This window comes from Curcuma longa, chromosome 16 (assembly GCF_044706935.1).
Source record: "Curcuma longa cultivar G26 ecotype Majalengka, Jawa Barat chromosome 16, ITB_CL_G26_1.1, whole genome shotgun sequence".
Lineage (NCBI taxonomy): Eukaryota > Viridiplantae > Streptophyta > Magnoliopsida > Zingiberales > Zingiberaceae > Curcuma > Curcuma longa.
In genome coordinates, this window is record NC_133876.1 from 6,971,426 (window position 1) to 6,994,754 (window position 23,329).

Genomic DNA, 23,329 nt, shown 5'->3' on the forward strand with positions numbered 1-23,329 from the left:
ACTCTTTCAAAAACTAACAAGGAAGATCTTAATATAAGCATTTCAGAAATTAAACAATTTATACATTATAAAAAAAGATTAATCGATATTGTTTAGGGCATTTTCATTATTTAAAACAAGGAAGATAACAACTCACCTAGAGGAAAATCCTAATTTCTTCCTATGGTGAATAGACGACGACATCAATGTGGCGGTGTGGCCCAGATGAAGGCGATGAAGACAGTAGCGTTGCAGCTGGCAAAGAGATCGACTAATGTCTTTCGACGGCATGGCCTAGAAGAAGGCGATGGAGACAGCAGTATCACAACAAATAAAGAGATCAGTCAATGTCTTCCGACAATATGGCCCAATGACGACGACGACGACAACAACGTCACAATGACATGGCCTAGATAAAGGCAATGGTGATAGCGAAAACCTAACCTCGTAAAGCTGAGAGATCAGGACGAGCAGAGAAATCAATCGCCGTCTTTCGACTGCAAATGGACAACGACAACAACATAGCTCAAATGAAGACAATGACAATGACACATAACCTCGCAAAACAGAGAGATCGAGACGGAGACATGATTTTGAGAATTTAGGATTAGCAAAGCGAACACGATTTTTATTTCATCGACAAACGCGAAAGAGCTTGCCATGTTGGAGAAGTCAAAAACCTAGCTACGTCAACAGACGCACTGTCACAGAAATTAACTCGTCCAAGATAACAATTATATATATATATATACATTCATGCTATTGCACTTCTAAATATTGTTGCAAAGCACCCCACCGATAAAAATTTGGATTTCAAATGATATAAATAATTTAAAAAAAATCAACTTTTGAATATGAATAAATTGTCTTTAGAATTTATCTAATAAAATACATTTAGCTGTTTAAAACAATCATTCACAATTTAATCACTAATCGGGGGCATTAGCAGTCGCTTGGTCACATGATTTTGACACGTTCGATAATATTTCGATAAACAAATGTACCTGAAAGAATATTAATAAGCTGAGCTGGATACTTGCTTCGAGTTCAAGACAATCATATTCGATGAAGAACAGAGGGAAACCTAACCATAAACAATTGATCATGCAAATGCTCGATCTCAGGAAACGAAAAAAAAAACATTCTTGACAACTGAAAAATCATGCCGTTGAGTCGATCCAGTTCGCCGGGATGCTTGTCCTGACTTTTGTGCAAGAGGATCCAGAAGGTTCACAAATCTGAGCTCCATTGGAGTTAACCACTTGACTACTATCGCTGAGCTAAGATTTCCTGTCAAAGCAAATATCGATTTATTGATTTCTGCACATGCAGAGGCAACAAAATACATGTTATAGCTGATGCAAAATGTTCTTCAAGGCAGGATTCATGCTTCCAATATCGAAGCAATGTGCACTACCAATTACAGTAAGAAAGCAAAGGAAATAACAATATTTCCAAGCGTGGAACATATAATTAAACTGAAACGTTAGAAATCCAATTGGGCACCATTCATATGCCAAAAGAAAGAGAAGATGAGTGTTTTTAGATGACAGAATCTTCAAAATAATCCTGAAGACTTGTGAAGAACATGAAGAAGTACGTGATACAGATGTAGATAATTTTAAAACCTAATATATAGATAACTACTAAGCATAGATTTATACTTAATTTAATCTAATTAGGTTACATCGGTTCAAGCATGTTTCAATGTTTAAGAATTTTCAGTTTCTCTAGTCAGTCAAACTGAATCAATTAGCATAGCAGCATGCTAAGGGGTAGGCTAGAAAACAAACAAAAGGCAACATAATTTTTTAAAAATAAACTAAATGAACTTGACATAACACGTGCCTAATTATAGAAGGAAGCCAACTATGCTAAAAGATTTCTTCAAGCAAGAGTTCCCTTTTCACATCAGCAATCACTTTGAGAAATGCATGAAAAAAATTAAAATATAATATCCACAGTAGCAAGCATAAACCTCTAACGATAGTTAACCAATAACAAAGTATAAATGCATTCTTTAAACCAAGAGGTGACTTAAGTTTGGATAAAGAGTTAGAGGAAACAGGTATTCATTATGCCACCATCTTCAAGTTTGAGCCATATTTGTCACTACTATTTCAGGCTGGCTACATAAATCTAATCCCTACTGAGCATATCACCATACATTTGAATAATGTTTTCTTTAATCTCTTTTTACCCCTTGCAGATCGAGCCAATAAATATAGAAAAAAATGAAGAAGAAATAGCTGATCAAATTAAATTCTTTGAACAGAGACTTACCTATAAACAAAGAGTTACGTTAGTGAAAATGATGCATCAGTTAATCACTTGCACTTCTTATTCTCTGCAAGCACTCCTTTCTTAAGGGAGAATCTGCAAATATTGCTTTGACAAAATTTTCGATCTGCAGATGAAAAAGAATATTTTGCAATAATTTTCTACAAATGCAAGAAGATATGCATTACTATGCACATTGAGAATAGAATTTTCAAAGTAACTAGGGTTAGGAAATAAACATTGTTGTGTTAAACAGCTAAAGTTGGAGCCCTTCATACTGCTCAAGAAATTTTTAGTAATATGCAGCTGCATGGAATATTTTTTTCCAGATGAAAATATAAGACATCCAAGGATTCATAGGTTTACTTTGAAGGTCCTTCAGTTATTATTGAGATTGTCGACCACTCAAGGTTTAGGTCATAGTTTGACATTGAAGTTATTCCAACAAGAAAATTATGATTGACAACAAAAGAAGATAAAAAAAAAATTGCCATCAAAGTTTGCTCTCCAGGAAACCCTAAGGTGTCTACAATTTGCAATTTATTGTAAATACCATGGTTCTGCATTGCAACGGCTTTGCTTTCCCATAAGTACCACGGAATACTTGCAAGCATCTAAGTGTATTGCCACTTTCCTTTTGACAAATACCTAAGCATATTCTCAAAAAATGACATGAAGAGGCTAGTGCGGCCATTCTTAACTAATAATGTGTGAGGGAAGATCTACTCACTTCATACAAAATGCATAACACCCTATCCTAAACTCAAATTGTCAGCAAGGAAACCCTACATAGTCTATAAATCATATGTTAATACAATAATGACCAGATAACAATTGACAAATTTTAAAAATCACCCTCAATCACCGACATTATTTCGATATGCAATAGCCTTGAGCACAAAGAACATGCATAACCAAGATCAGGAGATACTGATTTTTGCCTTATACATTCATTAGCATCAAACCAGCAACTGCTGCAAGCTGCCTTGAGCAATTGACAAGGCATATAATTTACCATGACCATTATGCTAGATGAACTGCAAGCTTAACACTGTATCTCCTTCATATAAGCCTTCAAAGTGATCCTTATCTTGGTGCCCAGTTCAAAAAGTTCTGTCCAATGATCTAGCTTCATCAATTATGTATACTTTGAATTTTCTATCCATTTTGGATATTACAGAACAAATGGTTAAGACTTCTTTCTAATAGACACTGGTCCGATCTCGAACAACCGCATCAAATCTTTGTATTAACTTTGTTACAAAGAACAAGAAAAAGCAAAGAGCAAAGAAGATAATCCTTTCAATTTGCAAGTGGCATATTGTTACAAGCCAGGAAAACTTGCATCTTTAACACATTTCTAACACAAATCATACAGGCTTTCCCACTTGTATCAAAGTGAAAATGACCTGCTCAGAGCAGATAACTGTTGAGTGCAAACAACAAATGGAGCAATACAATTATATATAGTACCTCGTACAAGTATACACCAAAAGAATATCGATGCCAAAAAAACATGACAGATACATGGGCAATGTCTTCAAAATGCAATACAGATATATACTACCAGCAATAGGAACTACAGGATGATTAGGATACCTCAGATGACGTAAAACCACAACTAAGAAGCTCTCCGCTTTCCCAAGTCAATGTAATAGATTTTAGAGGCATATCATACAAGTCTAGCAAGGTAAATCACACAAGTTAATAAAAGAGAACATTCTATAAAAAGGTTTTGCACACCACACATTACATAAATGCAACACAAGGGTAAGTTAAGGAACTTTGACTACTTTCAGTCTGATTGATTACCTGCAAGCTTGCGGAATTTAGGTAAAGATGGAATCTTCTCATCTAAATGAGTCCATGTAGTCTCATTCAAAAAATTTTGTTTTTCAACTGAATCAATGATAAGTGACTCCAACAAAGAGGAAAGGTTCTCAATAATGATTTGGATCAGCCTTTGAAGCTTCAAAAAAATGAGGAAATTTGAAGATATTTAATTAACTGTAAGTGTAATAAAAAAACTCTGAAGATAACAAGAGTTAAGCAAGATAACCTGTAAGGTCTCCTCAGCTGCCAAATCATCTAAAAGAAGCATATCCCTGGCAATTTCAGAAAAGACAGAATCCAATATCTTGCACATGGTTCTCTTGTAAGTTGAAGCTAGCAACAATCGCTCCCACATAATTCGTGCTTTCTCGACAATGAAAACAATCTATTGGGACCACAAAGATTTGATAATTATATAATTTGGCACAATAACATGTACAAACATAGCCACAAAGACCAGCTCTTTAAATTTGTTAAAGAAAGCAACTTAAATAAGACAATTTTTTTGTTACCTAATTAGTTAGACTTAGATGGTACAATATTCATTAAAGAATAAACCTAACACAGTTATGAAGGGGTGGCAGGGGCACATATTTATGTTTTTTGGTTTGTGCTTCTTGGTGACTATTTGGCATTGGGTGTATTGGGACCTAAAAATATTCTGCGATGAATGTTCAAGCAAACCTTCTTCCTAAAGCGAGTTCCCCACCAACTGTAGCCGCACCATCCGCTAAAATTTGTTGGAACAATTTTAGAATCAACTACACACATAAAGATGATCAAGTGGAGGTGCAAACTGAAAGCTCAGTTTCTATCCAAAAATCATTTCAAGCATTATGGTGCAAGTGTCATAATCAAAGATCTATAAAATGAATGATTGATTCAATTTATATCACCCATAACTGGCATAGCTTTCATATTCCAAATTTTACTCAATATAGTCCGCATGTAGTGATATATCCACCCAGAATGGTTGGTTTACACAGAAACTGTTCTAGTCCTTGAAGATAAGCTCTACGACTCTTTTTTCTTTTGGTTGTCAAATACTAATTTTTGTACATCTCAAGCAAAAGGGTTCTCATTTGTCTCGCCATTCTCTAGCGTGTTCTCCTTTATTCCCTTTTTTTTTTGCTTTTTTTTTTCAATTGTACTACTGTAAATGAATAAGTTCTTTTTTAATACCTTCTTTCAGAATTCTATTAAAGCTTTTGCACTCAATAAATAAAATGATAGATTTGTAATATCTCAATTACATCTCCACATTATTCTCAGGGTACAACAACTACATACTATGATCAAATTTTGCAATACCTTCAATTCATCATCACTTCCATTTGAACAGATGAAAGTACAAGATTTAGTGATCACTTTCCAAATTCATATCCACTGGTTTTTCAATTCAACATCACTTCCATTTGAACAGATGTAAGTACAAGATTTAGTGATCACTTTCCAAATTCATATCCACTGGTTTTCAAAACTTAGAAGGCTCAATAAGTTGGACCTAACTTTTCTAGCAAAGTCTTTCAGCTCATACACTTCACTTCTGATCTAGATACCACTAGAGATAAATGGATAGCTTACAGGAGCCCTCCTCGTGCCTTAATTGCTCTTGATCTTGTCTTGTCTGGTACCAGCGAGGGCAACACTACCTCAGGTTCCATATGGGGGAGCAAGAAGCAATCATTCTGAATGATTTTAAAAGAGTGCAATATATGTCAGTAAATTGGGTGGTCAGATTATCAGGAAGGCTATCAGTGCCAAGGTGTTTGAGGGGCTTCCTTCAGAACAGCTCTATGTTATCATGAGTCATGAGTTTATGAAAAGGGTTATGCAGTCAAGAGAAAAGAGGATATCAGGTTCTTGCTAGATTGGTTGCCTATCAAAAAGTTGTCTACTTGTTGGGCCATGATGGGAAAGTGCTAGGAAGAGTTCCGCTATGATGAAGATGGTTGTAATGGGCTATGTGTATGATTCCATAAGGATAAATTATAGGCAAGGACCAGTAGACCTCCAGAGAAGTTGTAGGGAGCAGTGTTTTTCTAGTGCACTAGCCAAAAGCAAAAATGACCTCGCTGCCCAAGGTACAACATCTGCAAAAAGAAGCATGCAAAAAAGACCTCCAGCCTTGACAAGTTAACATATATCCTGATGCAGGAGCATCTAGCAACATAATTAGTTTATGTCATCCAATACAACTATATTCCCCTTTGAGTTGTGATGAGAAGAAATCAAGACTATCAACCTCTCTTTTGGGCTTTGAAGAAGGACGACTGAGGCTACCAACAAGGAAGATGATCAACCCGTGGCCTCCTGATGTCATATTCGTCAGTAGATCGACGAGGATTTCTAAAGTCCAGCAACTACTAATGAATTTTATTAATTTGGTGCAAGCGATCTTCTTCCTGGAGCGACCACCTGACACTACTCTAGACTCGAGGACGAGTTTCTTTCAACCTGAGACGACTGATGCAGGAGAATCTAAAGATTTTTATTATTAATTTTTAATAATTTTTAGAATTTTTGGTATTTAGAGTAGTTTTAAAAAATTCTATTTTTTTAATTTAGGATTTTTTAAATCTATTTAGGATTTTTAGGATTGAGTCTGTTAAGAATTTTTCTTAGGATTTTATATTTTGGATTGAGTCTGTTAAGAATTTTTCTTAGGATTTTATATTTGAAGTTCGTTTAGGATTTTTTAGGATTTCGAGTTTGTTAAGAAATTTTCTTTTTTTAGAAATCTTTCTTTTCGAGTTTGTTAAGAAAATTTTCTTTTTTATGAGGAATCTTTCTTTTAGAGTTTGTTAAGAAATTTTTCTTTTTTTTTAAGAATCTTTCTTAAGGTTTGGGCCTATATAAACATCTTATGAGTTGATGTTTAGGGAGAAGAAGTTTTGGTTTAATAATATTTTCGGCAATACCGTTTATTTCTCTATCTCTTGTTATTCTTCCGAATTAACAGATTTTAGAAGATTGTTTCCGATGTTCGCAGTCCAACCAACGAATTTAATATTACCCCCAGGATAATCGCTATCCCATTCGGCATCATATCCAAACTTGAATATTCATCGCTCCTCGAGACCACTTTTGAGTTTCTCAAAGCTACCTGTGTTTTAATACATCTAGGGCCAGACACTGGATGAAAATTATACAATAGACCAAAATCAACATGATAGACTACAGAAAGGTGGAAACTGGAAAGAATTATGGTTGAAGATTCCTATGCATCTTTCTCAAGGTAGACCAAGATCATCAAGTAGTTAAATATAATAGCATAAAGCACACCCATTTCAATAACTGTGAGCATATTATTATGTAGTTCTGACAAGAAAATACATTTGACATTTATGTATATACAAGAGATCCTATACTTCAAAAATATGGGCCTACATGTTACATTATATAGATTATGCAACTCAATTACCTGCTCTATACTGAATTTTACCGACTCATAATGCTGAGGTTGGTGAGTGTTCTGAAAACCATCAGCACCATCCATAGCCTGAAGACAATAGCTGTTTAGGTAGATACAGAGGGATTCAATCAAGATATTGGATGAAATCAATGAACTGTAAAAGCATACCTCCCTCAAACTAACAGAAACTAAGTGAACTTGTTTTTGCAGGATGTTTTCTGCCATTTGACGAAAATTTAGTGCAATATCAAGAAACAGTGCCTGTTTCTGTAGTCCAGTTGGAAAATCTGTACGATACTGGAAATCAATATGCTAGTTAATGCACAATAAATAGAAGAATCTCCTGATCTGCATGAAATTAAACCATGGAATCAAGTCTTGGCACCAGAAAGTCAGAAGCAACCAAAACTCCCAGTTCAACCAAATTTCTAGTGGACAGACCAAGTTCGTACTTCCAGAATTGGGAGTGTAACACAATGTCACCAAAAACCAGCCTTATATATTAATGAAGCATCTGAAACAAGACCCTACACAGTGAATGTGCAGTGATGATATTTAAGCTGGTTTCAAAAATTTGCAACTTTTTTTCTCCTGTCTAATTATCTGTACCCTTCTCTTACACACACATACAATCTCAAGTCTTGATAATCCCAAGCATAATACAGCGTGCCTAAGGTTTCATTCATCTCAAACAAGAATTGGATTTTGAATACTAATAATATGTTTCTATTGAGGAGTTGTTTTGCCCCCTGAAACACACAGTTGATCATCATCACACATCTTTTGATCCATCAACAGCCTGTAGTGTGCACAGCTCATAAATAGCCTGCACAACACAGAATTGGGATCCACCTTAGTTGTGTCTAGACTTATAATGTACAGAATTTTGGTACTATGAGGCTATTGCTAATCAGCGACCAGTGGAAGTGCTAATACAATGGTTTGAGGAATTGGTCAGTTAAGTACCAAATGATAGGTGTGTGTGTATACATACTTGCATATCCAACTGAAAACTGGTACCAAAAGGAAGTATGTCAATCAATGGTGGGCATTGACCAATGGATCTCATACGAGCTTACTGGTTAAGATCATAGGGCCCAATGCCTAGCGACAATCCTAAAATTCATTTTCCATGTCAAGAATATTAACTCATTTTAACCATTAGCCCTGAAAATAACAGAATTACCTTTAGACAACCACTCATCATTTTTACACTCAAGCTCACTAACTCTGGAATATCTCCCAACTCCCATATAACTTGCATTCCCACTTCTGAGGCACTCAGCTTGCTCACATTTGCATGCCTTGAAAGTCAAAATCATTCTCTAGTTCAAACTAATTTAAATTTCTCAACTTCCATTAGGTGACCAATCCTAAAATTGAAAGTTTCAATAGAGGGGAAAAAACAATGAAGAAAGTAAAGCATTAATCTTAATCTCATCCATTGCAAGATAAACATAATTAAGGTCGAGATTAGATTCATAATTATCAATTTAATGAAAAAAAAACTTAAGCTAAAAAAAACTCAACTGTGAATTGTTTTAGATGATGGGCGAGACCACATCTAGCCAATGCAAAAGAATACAATGATGTAGTGATTATTTCCAAAGAAAAACCAGTAGAGACAAGTGAAATTGTTTGTTCAGTGAATCATCAATGTGATTTGACTACTCAGAAGCAAATCAATAAGCTTGTTTCACTTTTTTCTACAAATCTGACTAGATCAGATCAGTCTAAATTTTCGAACTTCTTTAGTAATCAAGTTTTTTTTTTAATACGCCCTTTCACTTTTTGTGTAAAAGAGTAGCTCCGATCAGTCTAAAATATGAAACCCAAACTTCTTTAATAATCCAGTGTTTGTTCTCAGGTCCTTCAAACTCATTCAGATCAAGCTTCAAATTAATAGTCTATGCAGATGTGATCAATTAAACATTCTAGGTCCAGTATAAATGCAATTGGAAGAGAATTCTGAACCTTGCATCTTGACATTACAGATGAAAAAATATTGGAATGTAACTTTACAAACCTCATAAGCAAGCCCAAGAACCTCTTCGGACAAATACTGGCATTCGTTGTAGATGACAATAGCCACTTGACTTATACTGTCCAATTGCTTCCCTAGCTTCACAGACAAAGAGAATTGGCATTGTAGAATTAGAAATGAATATTTAATACCAAAAAACATAATCTGCAGAATTAGTATAATCTTATTAGTGCTTGCACTAACTTTTTGATACTGCTGAATTGAAGTGGTATGGATGTTAGGAGAAAATTCACCAGTATAAATTCATGCATGTGAAGTTTATAGAAATTTTATAGAACAAGTATGATATTGATGCTATTAAGCCAGAAAATTACTTTGCATCATCTTTGTTAATCAAAAACAAAGTAATCGAATACCAATAAAACAGAGTGTTGTTTACTTGTTTACATAAGACATAGAAACTTCTAAGAAGTCAAGGACTTCATCTTCAAAGCACAATAAATGAAGATCCACATACCTTAATAGGTATAACAGCTTTGTATAAAAGTAAAGCATCCCTTGCAGCATGATAAAATTCCTTTGCCACTCTTGCAGGAGATAAACAAGCATCCTGAATAGGAAGTTAACCAAAATCAAATTATTTATTCTTTAGTCAAGTATAATGAACCAGAGTAATATAGAGAAAACAACAAGAAATAAATAAAGGAGCTTGCTAATGCTTGAGATAACTACTAATGATTTTTCACCTCCCTACATGGGGCAGTGTCTTGTTGTCTACTACATGAAGGAAGGTCTAAAACTTGGCTACACAAAGCATTACATAATTTAGTTGCCACAGTCATTCATCAAAGTTTTGAGAATTAAAATGTCTAAGGGATTGAGGGATGAAGGAAAAGTATTCTAGTATCAATGAACAAGAATAAAGATGGCATTGTATTGTTTCTAAACGGATAAAGTAAATGAGTCCTACCATCAAATTTTCAGAAGGTTACCATGAGATGAAACAAAAATTTTCAAAAATCACAAGGGTTTTATGCCTGGACAATAATAGATGCAAGTCATTTAAAAAGAAATTAATAGAGAAATATATAGAAAAGAAGCATTTGCATATGATTTTTATCAACTTAAAGAAAAGGTTATGATAGAGTTCCTAAAAAGGTTGCGGTGAGGTTTGAAAAAAGATGCATCTAATAATTTTAATATGATAAAGAACATGTATGTCTGATGAGGTAGAGTATTAACAAACATTTTTTTTCTATTCATATTAGTATTAGATGGACATTTATACACCCAAGACAAACATTCTTGCCGTATTTTATTTGTATATCATATTGTGTTGATGATGTCCTACTTTTCTCTCTATTCATATTAGTAAAATTTATGAAATTCTTGCCGTATTTTATTTGTATATCATATTGTGTTGATGATGAAAATGAAAATTGATTAAACTTGAAGCTTGAGTCATGGAGAAAATTTAGAAACCCAAAAATTTCTAGTTAAGTAGAATTAAAATTGGATATATGAAATATAGTATCAAAAATAAGCAATGTCAGGAAATGATTAAGATTAGATGAACATTTTATTATTCAACAACAAAAAGATATTGGTGAAGAAATTATCAATGATACAAAGAGAGGATGACGGACATGGAGAAAAGCTTATAGAGTATTGTGGGATCATCAAGGGCCTCTTAGGATAATAGGACAAAAGAAAGATTTGACAAGATTTTGATATGGTCAATCATAAACTACAGCATGGATTTAAATACATGTTGTTTCAGTTGATACTAGTGAAATCTTGTTCCACCAATCGATTGTAACCAACACAGTATCAGCATAAGAAACTCGTAAGAAAGCCACTTGTGTTGCTCCAAACCCAGGTGCTACAGGTAAATACCAGCCCTCCATCATCTAGTAACAACAAAGACCAAGAGAAGAGCTTTGGTTACATGGTAGGTGCAACAACGAGAAGAATTATGAGGTAGTCCTTTATTACTGTTGTCCCAGGTTGAGAGGTGCAGCAGTTCAAGACTTTAAGGTAGGGAAAGACATTGTTGCAAAAGGTGATAACGCTCACCCCAAGCACCCCTCCACTGCTCTCCCCAAGGCCTTGTGAAAAGAAGATAAATCACAGTACCAAGCGGCCTCCTAGGTAGGAAGAACTAATTATCCGAGGACATGCACCCGTGGGTATTCGAACCTTACTTTATTGTTGCAAATCTACAACCCGAGTATCAACTCGGCTACGCCTGTGAGGACTAAGGTAGGGAAATACATGAGTGTCAAGGAGGAGAGAGAGATCATGAGTGTTAGGGGGGATTGATTGAAGGTTGTCTTCACATTAATTAATTAGATATGATTAAAATAAGTTATAAGGTAATACATTTTTTGTTAATAAGTTATAACTTACAATTAGATCATAAGACTAATAAGGCTACAACTAATAACTTATAACTTCAATATTAATTCATTTTTATGATTAAGCTAATAATTAAACTTAATATTAACTTTATATAACATAGAAATTTAACATTTATTAACAATTGTATTAACCTTATATTAATTATAAAATTAAAATTAATTTATAAAGTTACAAATTATAAGTAGCAATTAACTCGTATCTATAATTTCTAAGATAATTACTAATTAGGTTTAAGTAATATCTAGTTAGTTAAAGTTAATTAGTATTGTATGTTTCATAATTAGTTAATATATGATTAATTGGCATTAATTAACCAATAAAGTCAAATAAAATTAGTTAATAATATTACATACTTCATAGTCAATTATATGTAGTTAATTAATAAAATAAAATATAAGTAGATATAAGTTAGCGTTATGTTAAGATTAAATAGTCATATCCACAGTTAATAATTAAATTTAAATCGATTATATAGTATATAGTTAATTTTAACTATTAAATTAATTAGGTTTAGTTGATGAAGCTTTATAAATTGCTTATGTATTGCCTTATTCATGGAAATAAATAAACAAAGTTAAAGGGAAATGAAAGAGTTGGGCCAATTCAAAAGCATTTGAACACACTTTGGCACAAGTCAAAGTGTACGCAGTATCAGCACTACAGTACTGAATTCGTATCATTCCATCCAAGTATCTAAACTCCAGCATAGTATGGATAAGAATCCTCTATAGATGACAATTTTGGTCCTTTATGAAAGACAATAATGCCAAGATGGATGTATGAGGTTACTATAAATGAAGAAGTCAAAATACTATTGTCCAAGACAGATAATTGTTGCCCCACTGGATAATAAAATAGGAGATTATGTTTACATGGCACATACATGTTGAAAGACAAATAATAGATTCTATGGCATAAGTTGAATCAAATAGAATTAAAGTATAAATGGTAAAGAGAGGCCAGAAAAGTTTCAGTTAAATAGTGATAAAACCTTCCATAAAATTTAATAGAATGATAAGATCCATACATTTAGTTCCAAAAAATTGGAACAAACATAACTAGAATGACATATATATCCACAAGCATACATTTATGTATATTCTCTTGTAATGGTTGGCCTAAGACAACACTGTCTAGCATGGGGAATTCTCACAAGTTATAGAAAAAGTTGACTCAACTGAAGAATGATAATAGGTTCGTGAGTCTTTGTGTTCAATGAAAATTATTAGGAATTGCATGAGCTGGAAATTAATCAATTTCTTTAAAACTAAACGTGTTACTTCATCATAATAAGTCCAATCTCTAGGACTGCTAATTTTCATCTGGAGTCATGTGTCATATAGGATATGTTAAAACATCTGAATATACTTTAAATCAACCAACAGTAAGAATGAGCATAATGGAAAAGTGCAATAAAAAATTATGCAATGTTGCAGACAATACTGAATGGCTTCTGATGTTGTTGTAGTCAGCTTCCAAGAATCTAGTCTAAGTTACCAAATAGTGGAAATGAAAAATTCAACAAATTTACTCCACAAGGGAAATTTTTTTTTTCTCACTTACTAATGCTGTAAATTTGCAATGCAGCATACCTTGAGTGCTCCATGCACAAGTTCCATTAAGTCCAAGACTGCTTTAGAAACGATACACTTGTCAGACTGGAAAAGCAAATCAGTGATATACGCAGAAGAATTTGGTCCAACATCAGAAACCTATATGGAAATGTTTTAACATATCTTTCCTTAAACATGAAGAACAATTAAGTTATGTTGTGCATATAATCAGGCATCAGAAATTTTTGTCAGACTCACAGCAAATAGATCATAGTTGAACTGCAGCAGGAGACTTCTAGACCTTGCCAAAATCTCATTCCTCTTCCGAGAAGCAAAATGAACTTCAACATCATGAGCAAATTGACTTAACTTTTCTTCATTACTATCAGTTGATTGAATCAATTTCATTTCCATTAGGAAGGTCTCAAATTCAGCACTACATTTGACAATGTTTTGGAACCCAATAATCTTTGAAGCATCATCAGGTACGGCCTATAAAATTGAACTTGTAACACTGAGTATTTGGATCTATGTTGAGATCCATAAACATTAAATATCAGTAATGTTTTGCTGAAGAAAACTTGTTTGTGGTCTCAAATTCCAAGATGAATCATAGGAGGAAAATGAAAGCAACATGTTATTTGGCTGAAGCAAAATTTGAAATGTTATTATAGACACTTCAATTACCCCTGCTGTAACAGCATTAAACCAATTTGAGATAAATCATCCATGAGACAAGAAAATAAAATTTTGTAACTCAATCAACCCAACTGACACCCTTCCTGTGTACTATGGACCCCGAATGGCCTTCGCTTTGTTAGTGTTCACAGTGTACAGTTTTATCAAAGACTCCTTACTCCATTTGACAGACAGGGATCAAACTAGAAGAGCATATTAAATGACACTTTGCACCTTCTTCATACAAGGCACAAAGTGGGTACCATTATGGCCCAATAGACAAGGCTAAACTGTTCGCAAGAAGGTTATCAAAATCTTGGTTCAGCAATGAAACTGATATATAAACTGGTTTGTTGTACTTGTATGTGCCGAATAGACAGTGGGTACATGACCCCATTACTATGTTATCGGGTGTCAAATTTCTTATCTCTTATTTGCAAAAGGATTAGTCAAAATACCAATGATGCGATATACCATTCATCTTGCTTTCTTGCTTCATTAACTTGTATTGACCAATCCAATTAAACTGCTTCGAACATACCTACCATTTTGTTTCATCCCTCCAAAACCACTTTGAATCTCAAATTAGGTTGGTTAACTTTGCCAAGTCAATAATCATCCCAATTAAAAATTCATGACCTTCTATCAAACCCAACATTGAGCTTGCTAAGTCTAATGTCCAACTCCAACACAAAACATGTTTCATTTTTCCTCAGTACTAAAGCCATCAGTTAAAGTTACTATTTTAAAGGAAACATACCTAGCTCAAATGTCCTAAGCAGATAAAAGGAGGTATGCACGATGCAAAATCCTAGAAAAAAAGGAAACAAAAAAACAGATCTTATTAAAAAAATGGATTCATTTCATGGTTGGGAGGGAATGAAATTTTAGAAAAGGAACAAATACAAAAAGGAACTAGGAACAAGATCTGATTATAGTGGCGAACATAACTAGTAAAAAAAAGAGAAGATAGATTTTTTTAAAAAAATTAAGGCAAGATCTGAAGCAATAGTATATTTCTCTCATCTTTGTCTCGAGTGTAAATTGTGCAAACTATAGGGGTATTAAACTAATGAGTCATACCATGAAAGTTTTAGAACGAATAATAGAAAAAAGATTAAGGAAGGAAACCATGGTGATCGAAAATCAATTTCAATTCATGTCTGGAAAGTCGACAATAGAAGCTATATATCTGCTCAGGCAACTAATTGAAAAATATCGAGAACAAAAGCAAGATTTATAATAACTTAGAAAAAACTTATGATAGAGTCTCAAGTAAAATTATATAGAGAATTCTAAAAACGAGAGGTGTTAGCGTAGCATATATTGAACTAATTAATGATATGTATGAGAATATAACGACCAGAGCGAATACTTCAAACGGATTAACTGAACCATTTCCAATAAAGATAGGGTTGCATCAAGGATCAACTCTAAGTCTCTATCTTTTTACACTAATCATGGACAAATTCACTAGACATAGTACCGTGGTGTATGTTGTTTGCAGATGATATTATTTTGGTAGATGAGACATGTGAAAGAGTAAATGTTAAACTAGAATCTTAATAGAAAACACTAGAAGTGAAAGATTTTAGGCTTAATCAAGTAAAGACATAATATATAAAATTTAAATTTAGCAATATTAGACATAATGAGACAATTGTTATGATAGGAGATGACAAATTATCTGGAACTGAGAGCTTTAAGTATTTAAGATCATTTTTGCAAGCCGATAGAGAGATTGAGAGAGATGTCATACAAGCAGGATGATTGAAATATAGGAGAGCGTCGGATGTTTTATATGATCGTAAAGTATATCTAAAACTTAAGAGAAGTTCTACAAAACGACTGTTAGACCTGCTATGTTATATGACGTTAAATGTTGGACTATGACTCGAGCACATAGCAAAAGATGAGAGTTGCAGAGATGAGGATGTTAAGATGGATGTGTGGACATACGAGGATGGATAGAATAAGAAATAAGGGCATTAGAGAGTAAGTCGGAATTGTATCTATTGAGGAAAATTTTGAGAGACACGTTTAAGATGGTACGAACATGTATTTAGACGACCAATAAATGCTTCAATTAGGTGATGTGAAACTATGATAAATACGCACATCAAACAAACAAGAGGAAAACCAAAAAAGATTTGGTTAATAACAATAAAACAAGATAAAATGTATTTAAGTATAAATAATGATATATTAGGAGATAGAGCCCAATGGCTTAGAAAAATCCATATAGTCAATTTCAACTAGTGGGATAAAACTTGATTGTTATTTGTCTCATGTGTAAGCACCATCCAGTTTCAAATTCATAAACAATTGTTGTTGCCATTTGGTTTTTTAATATATTTTATGCATGATTTAAGATGAAATTAATCTTTGTTTGCCTCTTTCAACGTCCCTCTTTTCTTGTTTGCCATTTGGATGTGTGGACACATACGAGGATGGATAGAATAAGAAATGAGGGCATTAGAGAGTAAGTCGGAGTTGTATCTATTGAGGAAAACTTTGAGAGACACGCTTAAGATGGTACGAACATGTATTTAGATGACCAATAAATGCTCCAACTAGGTGATGTGAAACTATGATAAATACGCACATCAAACAAACAAGAGGAAAACCAAAAAAGATTTGGTTAACAACAATAAAACAAGATAAAATTTATTTAAGTATAAATAATGATATATTAGGAGATAGAGCCCAATGGCTTAGAAAAATCCATATAGCCAATCTCAACTAGTGGGATAAAACTTGATTGTTATTTGCCTCATGTGTAAGCACCATCCAGTTTCAAATTTCATAAACAATTGTTGTTGCCATTTGGTTTTTTAATATATTTTATGCATGATTTAAGATGAAATTAATCTTTGTTTGCCTCTTCCAACGTCCCTCTTTTCTTGTGGTTGATATCAGATTATTACTTAGATGCATCTTCTCCACCTCCAAAGTTCAAAATTACACTCAATCTTCTTGAAGAATATCTCCTCTCACATAAAAGTGTTGGAACTCTAATCTAACTTGTGTTTGTAATTGCTTTTAACTTCTTCATCAGTTGCAACTACAAAAGATACTTTAGTCAATCCCTCTTAGAGTATCTTCTTTCTCCTCTCTCAAGTAGATGTCAGAATATTAACTAAATTTCCTATTTGACATCTTCTCTTTGTCTCTCAGAGATATTGGGCTTTGGTTTCTCTCTCTCTCCCTCTATCTCTTATCTATCTCTTTCTCCCTAACACTCTTCACAATTTGTCGCTTCATCTACTCAAACTTATTTTATTTGAGGGAAGTTAAGAAGAAGATAATAAGTCTTTTGAAGATCAGATCAATTCATATATTCATCTAGTCCAATTATCATCCCACAATCTAAGGCATCACATTATCAAGTCTCTAATTTGTTGCACCAACTTTATGTAACTTCATCATCTTCATCAAATATCTTGTTAGTTTTATTTTATAGATTTTATGACTTTCTATTTTGTGTAAGACGTTTGATATTGATCAATATTTACGCTCCAAATTGAAGAAGAGTATTAAAAATTAGAAGTGCATATAAGAGTTAATAGTTGTCCCACATGAAATATTCAATCATTAGGGCATTATGTCACAGTTATATATAAATTAATACTAGTTCTCTTCTCATCAATACAATAATATAATGTCGTCCTTCTCGGGTTTTATCCTTACCCTTCCAGATTTTAAATATAGCACATGAAAATTAAAAATGACCTATGTAGACTTTTTATTGTTTGATCATGCACAAAAATTGGTGGCACATCATATGTGATGGTACAACCAAATGTCGAGGATCAAGGAGAGCAAACAGTCAATGTACAGTAAAGCCAATCATTAGAAGGGGGGTTTTCCATTCCTTCTTGTTCTCCATCCCTCTTGGTAAAGACAAGTGAAAGTCACAAAGGAAATTCCTGCTACCAATTTCCTTACATAGGGAAGAAAGTAGAAACTTTGTCAATAACATAACAACTCTTAAATACAGAAAATGATTTGTCATGCATATTAAGCATGAAAGCGAATATAATTGAAGATTAAAGTGGCAATATTTTTACTAAAGAATCAGCATGTGTTAACCATGATATCCCATGTCATAGGCCATAGTCCAATTTATTAACCTGATGTACAAATATACACAGTGAACTACAGGCAATGCTATTGGATGAGAACTACTTCCTGCAAAAAGTAATATCAAAACGTTGAAAATAAAATGATACAAACCTTGGAGAGAAAGTGAATTATAATTAGATCGGACATTCTTGGCCAGGTTAATTTTCCAAAACATTGCATCCAGTCTGCATTCTGAAAGCAGATGAATCTGTATACAAAATTTACAATCTGACAAAGTCTTGAATAAAGACAGCTGCCATCTTTATCTTCCTATAAAAGACACCATCATAGTCTGTTAGAAGAATAGCAATTATTTACAGTCAAATAAAGAAATCCCAAGACAGAAAAAGTTATACAAGAGCTAGTCTCTAGGCACAGGAGTTAATGACTATCACTAATAAACAGTCATTTACAAGACAACTGAGTTAGGTCCAACTCACATTTACCTAACGCATTATTTCATAAAAACGTACACATGTGCATAATAACACATATCATTGAGAACATTTCAATATGAACATTCTTTGTTACAATACTATAGATAACATATTAATAGATAAAAATGCATTCTTGAAATTGAGCTTGTATCACTTCAGGATATCTATCTAACCAGAAATCAACGTATGGTGATTGTAGAAGAGAGGAAAAGACGTCAGGATAAACTTCAATTCTGATTTAGGCAATGATGAATCAGTGGTTTTATACAGAAAATGCATAATTTACCTTCAATTCCGATGATGAATCTATGTAAAGAATTGTCTGACAACCTTCAAAAGATCCATTGTCATGTTCTTCCACAAGAATTTTTAACGCGTTGTTAGTTATGGAAGGCACTATTACATGTTTCATCACCAAATCTGCTACTTTTGCTAATCCATAATCAAGGACTTTGACGATCTGCATAACAGGATGTTCATGTTAGGAAGAGTGGAATTGTGCATTAAATGAGAAGGATCTAACTTCCTAGACAGCAATCTGGAACACTAGATACACAGCACTAAGAAGGATCTAACTTCCTAGGTAGCAATCTGGAACACTAGATGCACATCATTCTGAAACAAAGATTGAATCTAGCACCTGCCACTTATGTTTGCGCACATCTTGCATAAGCATCTTTCACTGACATGGATTTAAAAACAGAAATAAGAGAACTAGAAGGTAATAGGAAAAACAAGTCAGCTTCATCTTGATAATCAGTCACTTATAATAGTTCACTGTACGCCATTCAGCTGAGTGGAAATACAGAGTCCTATTTTCTTTACAAACACATTTAATTTTTCATATTGTCAAGAAATGGATAGCACCATCTTACCAGAGTAGTTCGATGGGCCAAGGTGGTTTCAAGCAATGATAAAGATAGGTCATTATGGCACGTTAAGCAAGGCACCAATAAGATAGGTCATTATGGCACGTTAACCAAGGCGCCAATAAAAAGATATGGTGTAACTACTCAATATTATTGATATTAAAAAATTAGCACTCACCTCCATGGCCTCCAACACCGTACGTAGCTCAATATTGTGTGTATCTCCAATTTGAGATAGAGATCTGACTATTAGTTTGCTGCTCTCTGGCTCATACTGGACACAACTGAGAACATGCTTTGCAAGAACATCTTGAAGCTATAAAGAAGAAAGGAAACAAAAAAAAAGTGAAATTTTTTATTTCAATGCGATGTAATAAGTAAATAGACTGAAAAGTACAAACAATAGGTAAAACCTTCTCTACCTCATCGAAGCATTCAAACCAATCCTTCCTCAAGAACCCAAACACGGCCGGTTCGTCAACTCCACCACCCTCATCCTTCTCGCTCCCAAAGATCATCCCTTTCTTCAAGTTCCTGATAGCTTCTGCCGCCGCCACTAATCTGCCACCCTTCAGATCTTCCCTGGCCAACGTAAGCTGGCTGTGGATCGCAGAAAGGGTCCGGACTACCTCCAGCGCCTCGCGCCGCTCCACCAGTTCCCGTCTCTTATCACGGATCTCGGAGACGAGGGCCTCGATCTCGAGGTCGAGGGGGCGGTCAGACAGAAGGCCGAGGGCGTCGGAGAGGGAGCGGGAGAGGCCTTCGACCGAAGAAGAAGCACTGGAGCAGCGGGAGAAGAGGTCGTAGAAGTCGTCTCGGTGGGCGAGGACGTAGGATCGGACCTTGTCCTTGATGCTGAGGGATCGAATCTGGAGGCGATCGATGAGGAGGCGGAGGTCGGGAACAGAGAGGGGTGAGGACTCGTCGAGGGCGTCTCCGGGAAGGAGCTCACGGACGTCTATGGAGCCCGAGAGGACGTCCATTGCGGCGCCGGCGGTTGGCGTCGTCGCCAGTCAACCGGAAGACCTCTCCGATCGATGGGAGAAATGAATAGGGAAGTGATCGAGCGGCGGTTTCATTAGAGCGGGCGTGGGTCGGATCCTTCCAATGCTCAACTATTCGACCCGTTACCATGTGATCTACATAGCAATATTTTTACCTAATTCGACAAACAAATGATGGAATTCATCATCCAACGGCCTTACAGTCAGTCTCATGATCATTTATGAAGAGATAAATCAAACAACTATAGTTGGCTACTATAGAGAGGATTTTATATCAGTTTCGTCGAAATTCGACCTTTATCCACTTCAACAAATTTATCTCGTAATAATCAATTCAATTATACTTCAGGGCAGCAATATTTTTACCTACATATCTTGGTTACCGGTCTCACATGTTAAATATTAAATATTTTTTTTTAAACGATGTCCTATTTTAGTTTCTTAGTTTGATCACAGTTTTGTCAAATGACCTCTAAATCAATTCTGGTTTGAACTAACGAAATCCTTATCTCTATACCTAATCGCATGTGTTGCATACATGGAGAATTAAGATGAATGATCCACGCATAAAAAAAAATTCATATAAATTATATCAAATATAATATAAGGGACTTGACAAACACATAAATACATAAGTATAAAAATTATTATCATATCATAAATCAAAATCTACGCTACATATACTTCATAATATCATATTTATCACTATTAAAATTTTATCGAATTAAACCAGAGTTCTTCTAGATTAGAAGTCTAGGTGGATTCTTTAAATCAAAATATATCTAATTCATATTCATTTTTCTATTTATTTCCTCCCAAAATAGTCTCAAACCTCACCGTCATTTTCACTTATCGATTCACCACTGTTAATCGTTGAAAAATTAAAATTGACCACATATTTAGAAAACTCTCGACATAAGCTATCCATTGGTACCATTTTTGCAAAAAAAAAATATCACGACTTGGAATGAGTCTATTAGTCCTCTTCTCTCACTGGAGTTGTACGATGCATTTCTTGCCATCGCCGTGAGTTCTGTCGTCAAAAATTTTGATTTGAGAAAGTTTAGATTGGTTTTAATACCTAGAGTGCAATTTAGAGTCGAAAATTTTAAACTTTGATTGATTAATTGAATTGTATTATGTTCTTGAACACATATTGAAGAAAACAACTCAAGGGATCGACAGATCATTTTTTTTCAACTAGAACCAAGAACTAAAGTTAAAATTTTCAAATTTAAGTTCTTTTTTAGCTCCTTAAATTCTAAATTTAAGCTATTAGATTGTGAAAATCGACCTATAATAATGTCACGTTCCGAGAGACAACTATCCGAAAAATTCAGGCAGCATCTCCCCTATAACAATTCAATTTTCCTGAATACATTTTAACATAAAGACTCACACGATCACTCAACAATACAACATATGTATTTAAACTAAACCATATGAACGAAGGCTCACACGACCACAACCCACATATCCAACACATGCATCTAATATAGTAACCACAACAACAAACCCAAGATGTATAACCACAACGACCAAATTGACAATAAACTCCACAAGTCTACAATAACAGAAACTACGCAAGAGAAATTGTAACAACGAATATAATCCATGTATACGAACATAATCCAGAAAGAACCACACAAAGAAAACAACGACTCCTGCTATGAGATGGGGGCAGTCTAGTAGAACTCCAAGCTTCATGACAACATCTCTATCTGCTACCTGGGGAGAAAGAAAGGAAACCCCAGGGTCTGGGTGAGGAGTATAAAATACTCAGTGGATGGTAGATAGAAGTGCACAACATATATATAAACATGGATATCAAAGATATACAGTCTCTCCAATGGATACTTAATGAACAAGGTCAATAATACTAAATAACATATAACAAATATCATGCAAATTCAATCAATGCATTGTAATGTCATACAATGCAACAATCATATATCAAACAAGTGTAACAATCACACACAAATATGTAATAAATAACTACCAACAAATGCAGTAAAATAAACTACCAGCAAATGCATACACATATACAACACACATCACAGGCAACATGCATAGTCACTGTCGCACTCGCCACCCCCAGACACCCACACAATGAACTGGGGCGCACGATAAGACAACTGCACACACTCCAACAACAGACCACTACACATGAGTGGAGAGCAGAGAAAATATCTCAGGAGAGTTATCTAGCTGTCTGGTCACTGTCTGCACTCAACATCTCCAGACGCTCACACAATGAACTGGGGCGCACAACAGGAATCACCCACTCCAACAATAGACCAACTACACACGAGGGGGAGGGGCATTATCCTAGAAGAGTTATCTAGCTAGTCCTGATCGCACCCACACAGTGCTATAATGCTCTCACTCCTGTACCACTATCACATAATGGTCTAGTGAGAACCAACAACAAGTAGATGTTATGATGCTATGATGCTCAGTTCAACAAGTAACGACTACATCTACCAAGATATACTCAACATCAATCATAATAAATTATCACAGATCAATAATAAAGAAATTAGACTGTATTGATAGCAAATAGATCATATCCAAGGTCAACAGTTATTCAAGCAACGAATGTAATAAGGATAACAACAAGATAATTAACAACAAATAATAAGTCATACACTATGAATAAGATATGTATTGACCAAGTACAGAAGTACCCACCTCATAAGCTGCACGTCGAACTACGAACCCCGAGCCGATGTCGAGGCTTGCGTTCAACGC

The 23,329-nt window shown here is 34.5% G+C and overlaps 1 protein-coding gene across 2 annotated transcripts; it reads right to left on the reverse strand.

The window, feature by feature from the left end:
• Positions 1-898: 898 nt before the first annotated feature.
• On the reverse strand, positions 899-20,598 carry LOC141848080 (centromere/kinetochore protein zw10 homolog). Of its 2 annotated transcripts, none has more exons than XM_074736197.1 (15): positions 19,997-20,598; positions 19,753-19,890; positions 18,992-19,165; positions 18,380-18,538; positions 13,724-13,957; positions 13,505-13,624; positions 10,009-10,101; positions 9,534-9,629; positions 7,676-7,804; positions 7,517-7,594; positions 4,319-4,459; positions 4,072-4,228; positions 3,859-3,941; positions 2,263-2,386; positions 899-1,269 (listed from the first exon to the last, which is right to left on the reverse strand). In XM_074736197.1, the coding sequence occupies exons 1-14, from the start codon at positions 20,555-20,557 to the stop codon at positions 2,303-2,305; spliced, it is 2,247 nt and encodes a 748-aa protein (XP_074592298.1). In that variant the 5' UTR covers positions 20,558-20,598; the 3' UTR covers positions 899-1,269; positions 2,263-2,302. The 2 variants fall into 2 exon arrangements, with proteins under 2 accessions (XP_074592298.1, XP_074592297.1); XM_074736196.1 differs by having other exon boundaries at positions 4,319-4,477.
• Between the last annotated feature and the right edge of the window lie 2,731 nt (positions 20,599-23,329).